Source organism: Megalobrama amblycephala, linkage group LG7 (genome assembly GCF_018812025.1).
Source record: "Megalobrama amblycephala isolate DHTTF-2021 linkage group LG7, ASM1881202v1, whole genome shotgun sequence".
In the NCBI taxonomy this organism is placed as follows: Eukaryota; Metazoa; Chordata; class Actinopteri; order Cypriniformes; family Xenocyprididae; genus Megalobrama; species Megalobrama amblycephala.
Genome location: NC_063050.1, coordinates 9,289,164 through 9,300,280, shown reverse-complemented (window position 1 = coordinate 9,300,280; position 11,117 = coordinate 9,289,164). Strand labels below are relative to the sequence as shown.

Sequence of the window (11,117 nt, the reverse complement as noted above, 5' to 3'; positions counted from 1 at the left end):
AGATTTACATTACATCTAAAAATCATGCATTTAATCAAATTGTACAAATTCACGAGAAATTACCACTTCATAAAATAATGTTTTCTCATGAGATCTGGTTGAAAAATAAAATACACTAAAACAAATAATAATAATTTGTTGGATTTACTTAAAATATTCATGTACCATTTTTGCATCATGGTTTTTAAGTAAATTCAACTTGAAGTAATTATGTAAAATTAACAAGAAAATATTTTGTTTATATACATAAATATATGAACATTTACTAAGTTTTCTTAAAAGACTTGAGTTTCGGTAACTCAGTTTTACAAGTTGAGTACTAAGTTCAGTTTTCTTAACAAGCTTGTTCACATAAAACTGATTTCCTTAAATTTCTCAAGCATGTTTTTTTTTTTTTTTTTTTTTTGTCTTTAAAAAGTTCCCATAATGTATTTTAAAAATCAAAATTGAGAATGCTTGATCTGTTGAAAGAAAGTATTGTTGGTGAATACAATCTATTAATAACATATTTGGTCAGTGAGGAGATTAATTACTTATTCTACTTTATGATGTTGAAAACTATATCATCTGATCATCTTTGTTTCTGCCTTTATTTGCACTAAATTATGTGTTTTGGTAAACACTGTTACAAAAACCACAAACTGACATAAAAAGCAAAGAGTCAAACTGCCCAACTAAAATAAAGCATGATCACCATAACGGTGGCCGAACATTTTAAATAAAACATTAATATCTAAACCTCAGTTAATTCTCAAAAAGAAGTTCTGTGTGTGTGTGTGTCTGTGTGTGTGTGTGTGTGTGTGTGTGTGTTTCATGCATCTAAATCTGACCTTGCTGTGAAGGTCCTGATTGTGAAACTCTTGGTGGTTTCTTGCTAATCTTCCTACACCACACCATCAGCGTCATGAAGAAGATGATCACCATGATGACTAACCCAACACTGACGTATATGACAGACCCTGAATGTGAGATGTGACCTGTAACACACATTTAATAGCTGAAAATGAAGTAATTTTATAATTCATTAACTTTGCAACAATGAAACTGTTATTTCCCTGTTTATAACTGTGAAGCTGCTTTGAAATAATATTGTGATCTTATTTTATTTAATGACCATTGGCTGTTCCCTTGTAGTTCATTTCTACTGAAGCTCCACTTCTAATAAATATAATCACTTACTCTGTTTAACCAGCAACAAAATCTCTGAATAGACATCAGTTAAAGGCAAACTCCTCTCCACAGCACACCAGTATGTGTCTTCATCCTCTGTTCTCAGATCAGTGATGGTGACGGTGAAAACTCTGTTCTTCTTGTCGTCAGTCAGAGAGAATCTCTCGTCTTTAGCTGGAGATCCTGATTTAACCATGATGTTTTTAATTGGAACGTATTTACACTTTCCTTTACAAAAGTACTTTGAATTTGATTCATATCCAGGTTTATATGAGCATCTGATCTCAACTCTCTCTCCTCTGTGTCCTGTAACTGTATCTGGAGCTCCTACAACAACAGCTGAAACACAAATATCATTATATAGAGCTGTTATGTGTGAGCAAGAGACATCAGCAGGCCAGAATAATAACTTACAAATATCATTCATATGAGTCTGATGATCATGTGATAATCAAGAGATCATGTCAAACTGTGTGTAAAAGAGCTCAGAGTCTCAAACTCACCTGTACAGATGCTGCAAAAGAGCAGCAGAACGTCCCACATGATCAACTTTGACAAGAGTTTCTCTAAAATAAAACACCAAACTCAGTGTGTCAAACGTTACTGTCGTTCTCTTCTGTACTGAGTGAACAACTTAGCGTCAGCAACTGATATTATAATTTCCTTCCCCTTCCTGTCTCTCTAACCACATCAGCTCTACAGGACATCTTAAAGGAGCACATTTACTCTGACAAACTGTTTTTCTTTTGTGCTTTAATCCCTTTCTTACTTTCACTAGTTCATTTTAAACTTTCCTGTGGTGGACAAATTATTTTTAAAAGTTCAAATAAGCTATTCCATGTTATCTTTAAATCTTATTTTAATGAGCAAACTGCTGTTCATAATAGCTTTATATGGAGTATTAAACATCGCAGCACTGGACCGGTCAAGTTTGAAATCTGCTCAAAACTGAACCTTCACCTGAGAATGAAGTCACTTGTCAAGTAAACAAAGAGTTTGAGAGTATAATTCAAGTGAACAAGGCCATACATCGACAATGAAAATACAGTTCATGAGAGTGTTTTTGTGAGTTCACAGTCGCAGCTGATTTCAGTCAAACTGGGTCATCTAGATTGGAGATTTACCACATAAAAGTGACAAGACAGTGTCAAAGCTGTGTCATATTTGACATCACCCATAGAGGGCACAATGAGGAGCAAAACAACTGAGCACCTGTGACAGAGTAATTTTAGTTAGAGAATAGACACACGTGTGTATTAGGGGTTGAATGACCTGATTTTGAAGTAGACTTTTATGTGATTTATGTCGAGTTGATGTTCACTTATTGCTAATGACATCATTAATAAAAAACAGGAGAGATGGGAATGCTTTGCAACATGCCACAATTTTAAACTAGAGGCTAAAGTTTGTGAACAAAATGCAAAATACAAAAAGCTGTATTGCTCCTATATAACAGCTTCTTTTTATCAGTTCTTTTACCAATGGGTCGTTATGTTTCTTACAAATTTCTGCTCGTTACATTACATTTATTTGAATGCATTAGTGAGAGAGCGTTTGTGTGAGTAAATTAATCCTGTATGTCTGTTCAGTGTCTCTCTAATAGTGAACCTGTGGGTTTTAGTCACTTTAGATACAAACAGATATCAATACATGCTAGAACTTTTCAGTTTTGAGCTATTGAAAGCAAACACTGATCACAATAATGGTGATCCAACGAAACTATTATTTTCAATAAAACATCAATATCGAAACCTCTGTTAATTCTCAATAATTCTTAACTGGTTAGAAATAAGTGAAGCTGGTAATGCTGTTTGTGGAGTTGTTTAATCCTCCTCTACTGAGATCTTGAGAGATTTAATGTCTTTTTTCTTCAGTTGATTTCATCTAAGGCTGTGTTATGATGTTATTTATGTCCATTCGTTGTTCACCCCACAGTTTATTCTGTAATGGTTTGCTCTGTTTTACTAGTGGATTAACATAAGCATCTTTAAGAAATGATGCTCCCTTCAGTATTGGCACATTTCCTGAAAGAAAGAAAGAAAGAAAGAAAGAAAGAAAGAAAGAAAGAAAGAAAGAAAGAAAGAAAGAAAGAAAGAAAGAAAGGAAGAAAGAAAGAAAGAAAGAAAGAAAGAAAGAACTCTAGTGCAGTTTTTGACTGGAGTTTATTTAATGTTTGTTTTTGATTGTGCGAGAACTTTCAGTAAACAACTGAAACCTGAATGAAAATCTGAATCAATTCTTTGCCCAAAACGACAACGAAGGATTATTGCTACTACATGCTTGTTATCATCAGGTCTCTTCAATAATGCTCATTCATCACTCAATTAATCACTTACGTATCTAATTAACTCTAACGCTGCTTCAGTGTTACTTTATAACATATAAACATAAACCTATTTAAACACTGAGCGGTGTTAATTTAACATCAATGTTTTTACTTCACACACCCATATCAAAACCTGAATGCGTGAATTAATGGACAAATTCTGCACATCTGCAAATTAATATGTGAATTCATGAAATGAGAGTTGCACATTTTTAGAATATTTTCACACAAATACATTGCTTTTCTTGGATATTTTTCTAGCTAAATCACAAATCCATAAAACACCTGCTCCACTACGAGTCTCAAACACTGTTTTTTCACTAACAATTTCCTGCTCTTTCACTTTTGTACCACATATCTGTGTGAAATGTGGAGTGAAAAAGTGATTTTGCACCTGTAGAGGCGGGGACGGCCACTGTTCAGAGACCAGAGGATTTTGGCCAATCAAAGGAGCTTATTTGAGCGTCTGGGTAACGGAGCGGGAATGTACATTACTTTGTGTTTGATTTTGTGAATGATCTGCACTGTTTGGCTGTACTCATTTGCCAGTATTACTGAAATATTAAAAGCTAACTCTATCATCATATCTTATCTGTTTAGTAATAATGATGATTTCAGTTATGATCTCTTGGCTAATGTTTTATTGAACAAAAGACACAGAATAGATGGACTGTTACTGTTTACAAACACTCAGACAGAACAGAGCTGTGTGTTTGCAATGCATTACACTGACTGTGAAATATCTGTTTTAGGTACAGGAGAGTCATGTTTTGAGTTCTGATGTTTGGATCAGGGTCACTGGGTTAGTTTTGTTACTCAGATCTGGAAACCCTGAATCTGAGACATGACATTTTTTTTTTTTTTTTTTAGATTTTACTTTTTATTCATGTTTTATTACTGAATATATCGTTCCCTCGTTGGTTGAGATGTTTTGTGGATGTGTTGCTGTCACGTAGGTCAGTTCTGTCCTGCTGTCCTGTGTTGGGTCAGGTGACTTTATAGTGGCATAATAATCACAGTCTGGATCTGTCACCTGATTGGTCGAGTGGGTGTGACTGAGGTTTGAATCAGGCTGCTGATTGGTTACTGTGACGTAAACAGTAGAGACTTCTGGGAGGTTGTTGAGGTGTGATGCAGACGTCTGATTGGATGAAGATGTTACCGCGGCGACGTCACTGTTTGGAATCTCTTCATACATGCGGTCAGTCTGAAAAACAATCAATAATTTACAAGTTTATTTAGATAATACTCTCTGTTTATCGATAAACAATCATATTTCTGATCTTCTACAGGTAAAGATCTGAACACCCACCTCTGTATTGTGCTGCACATTTTGCTGAACTAAAGCTGAATGAAAACAGAGAAAGAGAAAGTCAATTCATACACTAAAACAGGACTTATATAATAATAATAATAATTACAAAGAAACTGTCACCTGTCCCACATTTCCTTTTCCTCTTTTTCAGGATGAGGAACGTTCCAGAACACAGAGTCAGAACCAGCAGAACCGAACCCAGACCGCCAGCAACAGAAGCCAGGTCTGAACAGGACATGATATTACATGATATGATATTACACATGATATTACATAAACAACACACTACTGATTCTGATTATACTGTTAAATGAACAATAACAATCTAATAATTTATACAGTTGTAAATCATTTTTATTATAGTACTATAATATATTGAAATATATTGTCATCATATTGTGTAACTGAAGTGAAACTGCATTGGTAAACCTCGACTCTTCAGAAGGAAACACTTCTGTTACGGTTGATGGCAAACCAAATTAACCACACGAACATGGGTCTCCACAAATGTTCAAACCAATTTCCTTTCTCCAAAATGAGCTTTTTCTGTGTGATCAAAGAGCTGCATCATGGGTAGTGTAGTTTGTGTGCTTACTAGTGGTTGGCTGATGGAGTTCAACTGTAGTATTTCCTGTTGTTGTTCTTGTTATTTCTGTCTGATGAGTCACTGACAGAGAGAAACACAGTGACGTGTGAACGAGCCGCTCATGTGATAAAATCATGGACACATAAACGAAGCTCCACATTCACACACACAAAACATTCACATCATGTGAATATTAACAGATGTTGTATGTATATTTTTTATTCACAACACAGATTACTGTCTACTGAAAACATTTTAATGTTCATTTTAAAGACACTTCCTTATCCAAAGCAACTTGCAAATGTTTAATAACAGGGAAAATCCCACCGGAGCATCCCACCGGTACATTTAGATGCACAATATTCAGTAAATCAGAGTCATATAGAGTGACAGACTGATGAACTGACCTGATTGTAGATTCAGTTCTGTTGTGCTGAAAGACGACTGTGTTTTTGAAAAAGAGCTGATGGTTGAAACTTCAGTTTTATCTGAAGGGTCACAGGAAAGATCAACTTAAAACACTGACACTGAATTTAACTTAAAAATACATACAATCTTTAATTTAATCTCTCTTTTAATCACTGTTTCATGTTGTCCCAAAGAAAACCCCTTTAACCGCAGTAAAATCACTGTAACGCACAGCTTATAGTGGATCATTGCTGTATTTTACACTCAACACACTGAAATCTAAGCAGAAAATCAACTCAACATAACAACGTGAGTCAACTTACAAGATTAATGACATGGTCAATCACTGTCAGCTTGTTTCCGTTCTGATATTCACAAAATTAACCACTTACCCTGATTAACCTGCAACAAAATCTCTGAATAGATGTCAGTTAAAAAGAAATTAGCAATGAAAGTCCTCTTCACAGCACACCAGTATTTGCCTTGATCCTCTGTTCTCAGATCAGTGATGCTGACGGTGAAAACTCTGTTGGTCGTGTCGTCAGTCAGAGAGAATCTCTCGTCTTTAGCTGGAGATCCTGATTCAACCATGATGTTATCTGACAATAAACACTCGCCTTTACAAAAATATTTTGAATTTGATTTATATCCAGATTCATATGAGCATCTGATCTCAACTCTCTCTCCTCTGTGTCCTGTAACTGTATCTGGAGCTCCTACAACAACAGCTGAAACACAAATATCATTATATATATTGATGATCAGATGATAACAAAATCAAGAGATCATGTTAAACTGTGTGTAAAAGAGCTCAGAGTCTCAAACTCACCTGTACAGATGCTGGAAAAGAGCAGCAGAACGTCCCACATGATCAACTTTGACCAGAGTTTATATAAAATAAAAGACCAAACTCTGTGTGTCAAACGCTAATGTCGCTCTCTTCCGTACTGAGTGAACGTCATGCAGCCTCAGAAACTAAAACTAACATTTCCTTCCCCTTTCTTTCTCTTTAACCACATCAGCTCTACATGACGTCTGTAATGGTTTACCAGTTCACCAAACTATATTGCATAGATAAGCAGTGTTGTGCTCTTTGAGGAAGGGATGATCCACTTCATTATAAGGTGGTCAGAGTATCTGTGACATTTACTCAGTATGTAAAATGTGAGTGTTTCATGCAGCATTGAAGTCTTGTTGCTTATTGAATATTAATCAAGAACTGCTCTGAGACACAAAGGTTGAGGATCCAAACACAGTATTTATTAAAAGGGTAATCCACAATTATAATCCACATCCAGGCAAAAGGTCATACACAAACAAACAATCCAAACAACAGCTGAGTAAAGCACTGAGGCAAAACGGAGAATCCAGTGGAACAGGCGGATAATCAAAAGAACCAGGACACAGGAGAAACAGGATACATAAGCGCTCAGTTAGACACATACAAGACTTAGCAAAGAATGACAGAGGGATTATTAAATAGAAATGATGAGATCAAAATATGGTGGTAATGTTAAATGTGTTAAATTAAGATATATTAAGGTAAAATACACTATATAAATGCCATCGCTTTAAACGCATGATTATTGTATTATATTTCAGGAACAGTACAACATCTCAATAATGAAGAGGCTTACACTAGCTATCATACTCTGAGGGTACGAGAGGAGTTTCAGCACAGCGCCACCTAGTGTTGATGAATAATGGAACATTGATATTTTGCCTATAACTTCAGAATAGTTTGACCTTCAGGAGTTTGATATCAAGCTGAAACATAATTATCCCATATAGTAACATTTGTGGTTAGTAATATTAATAGTTGAAGAAAAGTGTGTCAAAAATATTGATTCAGTAAAGAAATGTTACCAGATTTTATTTTTACTGGGAACATCATTTACAATGTCTGTGGACAGACTTTTTCTTGATCGCTGAATATATCAGACCCTCGTTTGTTGAGATGTTTTGTGGATGTGTTGAGATGTTTTGTGGATGTGTTGCTGTCATGTAGATCAGTTCTGTCCTGCTGTCCTGTGTTGGGTCAGGTGACTTTATAGTGGCATAATAATCACAGTCTGGATCTGTCACCTGATTGGTCGAGTGGGTGTGACTGAGGTTTGAATCAGGCCGTTGTTTGGTTACTGTGGCATAAACAGCAGAGACTTCTGGGAGGTTGTTGAGGTGTGATGCAGGCGTCTGATTGGGTGAAGATGCAGGTGTCTGATTGGATGAGGATGTTACCATGGCGACGTCACTGTTTGGAAACTCTTCATACATGCGGTCAGTCTGAAAAACAACACATATATTAATAATTTACTAGTTTACATAGATAATACTCTCTGTTCATCAATAAACAATAATTTCACATGTAATAACATGCAATAATAACACCCACCTCTGTATTGTGCTGCACATTTTGCTGAAGTAAATCTGAATGGAGCATGAATAGAGAAAAAAAGACCAAGTCAAATCAGTTCAAACACTAAAAACAGGACTTTAAAATCACAAAGCATTACCTGTCCCACATTTCCTTTTCCTCTTTTTCAGGATGAGGATTGTTCCAGAACACAGAGTCAGAACCAGCAGAACCGAACCCAGACCGCCAGCAACAGAAGACAGGTCTGAACGCATCGCTAAACACATGATATTGTAACATTACAAATATCTGTATATATATAGTGTAACGGAAGTGAAACTGCAATGGTAAACCTCGACACTTCAGAAGAAAACACTTCTCTTTATGGTTGATGTCAAACTGAATTAACCACATGAAAGCTGATTTGTGCATCATTTTATGTTTATAAAGGAGATAAAATGTGTCTTCACAAATGTTCAAACCAATTTCCTTTCAAAGATCATGTGATGTGAGTTGCATTATGGGTAGTGTAGTTTGTGTGCTTACGAGTGGTTGACTGATGGAGTTCAACTGTAGTATTTCCTGTTGTTGTTCTTGTTTCAGTTTCAGTTTGATGAGTGACTGAAAGAGAGAAACACCAGTGACGTGTGATTGAGCCGCTCATGTGATAATATAATAACAAATAATAATAATAAACCCTGAGAGTAGGCAAAAACACACATAACATTGTTTGTCCTGTGCTGTTGCAGCATACGAACGAAGGTTGTGTTTTCTGTTCATAACACTGATTACTGATAATCACAATATATTAGTGCTCAATTAGAACTTTATTATCTAAACTGATACAGTCACTTTGGATAAAAGTCTCTGTTAAATTCATGAAAACCCATGTGAAGTAATGCTGCGTTCACATCATGATGATTTTGCTCAGAAACACAGACTCAGAAACTGCAGAAGAAAGAAAGTGCTAAAGAAAACAGGCTGTGAAATGACACGTCAAAAATTCAGTTGTTGTACATTTGATTAAAGTGTTGAGGAACATCTTGATCTCTGACTATCGAAGCTGCTGCCATTTTGGTTCTTTAGTTGGAGATTTGAAGAATGAGATTTTGATGAGTTTCCAATCTGGTACAAGTTTGAGGAAGTCGTGAATTTTTCTTGTCAGAACGAGTTGGAAACTCATAATTACATGCTTCATGATCATGAATGCAGCATTAGATTTGTGTATAGAAGCTTTTATGTCTCTGTTTTCAATATGATCAGACTAACTACTAATGTATTTATTGAAGTTATGGATCTGAAAAAAGTAATAACAGTAACTTTACATTAACAATATTTTGTTAATGTTTTGTTGTGTATTCAGTGTGTGAGTGAGTTCAGGTACCTGTGCTGCTGTGTTCAGTGTCAATGTGTTCAGTGCTGGTGTTTGTATATGGACGAATGGTGGATGTTGAGATCTGGACAGGTCTCGGTCTCTGTGGAGCTGAGAAATGAGGAAGAGTCGTCACACCATTCAAATTAAACAAATATATTCATAAAACAAAAACATGAAAGATGAAGCAGATTGTTGTTTAATAATGAATATCAGGCACCTCTGATCACAATCAGCTGGATTTGTTTATAATCTCCCCCCCATCCAGCTCTACAGCCGTATATTCCAGCATCTTCCATCTTCAGGTCACTGATGGTCACTGTAAATGATCTGGTCTGACGATCATCCTCCAGTGAGAATCTGTCCTTAGACCTTCCTCCATCAGATTGTAGTATAATGACACTCTCTCTGTAAACTCCTTTGTAGAAGTATTTGACAGAGTCTACATATCCTCCTGGATAAGGACACTTAATAATAACTGATTCTCCCTCCGTTCCTCTCACTGTAATGTCCACAGACAGTGACCTGATCACTGCACACACACACACACACACACACACACACACACACACACACACAAACACTGCTTTACTCATGTACACTGATAAAACAAGCCATAATAAAAGATAATAAACACTTGTGTTAGAGATCTTGAGCTCTTACCCGTCAGCAGAAACACACAAACTGTCAGCGGAAACTTCATTTCTTCATCAGTTCAGTTCAGAAAATCAGTCTGAGACTCTCAGCAGCTCCTCAAACTACTTTCTGAAACTCAAATAACAATAATACTGCACTCATCTATCAGTGGAGAATAAAATAATACATTTGTTTCTCGTCTCACGTGTTGAGAGTCAAACTCTACTTTTCACTGACTGTGTGTCTGTGTTTCTATGTGGTGTTAGGTGTGAAACGCCTCTCAGTTTTGACCAGGAAATTAGCTGTGAATTCATGAACTACAGCCTGTTTCCTGTCCTCTCTGTTTCTGTTCTGCCTTTAATATGTTTGATTGCTTTCTGATGCCCTGTTGCTCTTTTTCTACTAAATTACATTTTTATTTTTATTATTTCAAAACATGTTAACATCATTCACTTTTAAATAAAAGGACAAATGTAAAAGCATTAAGATGAATAATAAATGCTTTTTAGAGTTATTTTCTGTGGTAACCATCAGCATGGCAAAACATCTTTCATTTACAGAAAGTGTATATAATATTTAATATATTATAATATATAATAACATTACAGTTTTTTTCAATTGCTAAATGACAGTGAGCACAACTGGAGCTTGTGCAAAACTCTAACTACAGTCTGCACTACCAACAGTCACCTGAGCTAAACAGTTCACATCACCTGCAAAACTCATTCCAAGCAACAAAACTCTTAACACATGGCTCAAAACAGGCTCAGTGCAGCCAAACACTATGCACAACCCTCACTGTGATAACACACACTGTCACTCAGAACACACTGAGAGTAAAAACACTAGCATCAAACACCAACACAGAAAATACAAACTTTTCATCTTTACATCTTTTCCTAATACAAAGTAATATTTTCTTCAAAGAAAAGAGTGACATTCTTTCACATG

At 35.8% G+C, this 11,117-nt stretch overlaps 4 protein-coding genes across 11 annotated transcripts in view; 1 reads left to right on the top strand and 3 right to left on the bottom strand.

Annotated features, from left to right (window-relative positions):
* LOC125271221 (B-cell receptor CD22-like) overlaps window positions 1-11,117 on the top strand; it is a 136,821-nt gene that overhangs the window by 55,673 nt on the left and 70,031 nt on the right. The gene's annotated exons all lie outside the window — the stretch shown is intronic.
* LOC125271307 (CMRF35-like molecule 7) lies at window positions 494-1,388 on the bottom strand. The gene is made up of 2 exons (XM_048195396.1): window positions 1,180-1,388; window positions 494-977 (listed from the first exon to the last, which is right to left on the bottom strand). Exons 1-2 carry the CDS (start codon window positions 1,364-1,366, stop codon window positions 820-822), a joined length of 345 nt encoding a protein of 114 aa, XP_048051353.1. The 5' UTR covers window positions 1,367-1,388; the 3' UTR covers window positions 494-819.
* Window positions 4,118-6,763, bottom strand: LOC125271260 (CMRF35-like molecule 3). Its single transcript, XM_048195328.1, has 7 exons — window positions 6,635-6,763; window positions 6,198-6,533; window positions 5,805-5,885; window positions 5,407-5,478; window positions 4,932-5,036; window positions 4,809-4,843; window positions 4,118-4,703 (listed from the first exon to the last, which is right to left on the bottom strand). Exons 1-7 carry the CDS (start codon window positions 6,672-6,674, stop codon window positions 4,377-4,379), a joined length of 996 nt encoding a protein of 331 aa, XP_048051285.1. The 5' UTR covers window positions 6,675-6,763; the 3' UTR covers window positions 4,118-4,376.
* Window positions 9,475-10,594, bottom strand: LOC125271301 (CMRF35-like molecule 1). Its single transcript, XM_048195388.1, has 3 exons — window positions 10,194-10,594; window positions 9,751-10,062; window positions 9,475-9,641 (listed from the first exon to the last, which is right to left on the bottom strand). The coding sequence occupies exons 1-3, from the start codon at window positions 10,231-10,233 to the stop codon at window positions 9,535-9,537; spliced, it is 459 nt and encodes a 152-aa protein (XP_048051345.1). The 5' UTR covers window positions 10,234-10,594; the 3' UTR covers window positions 9,475-9,534.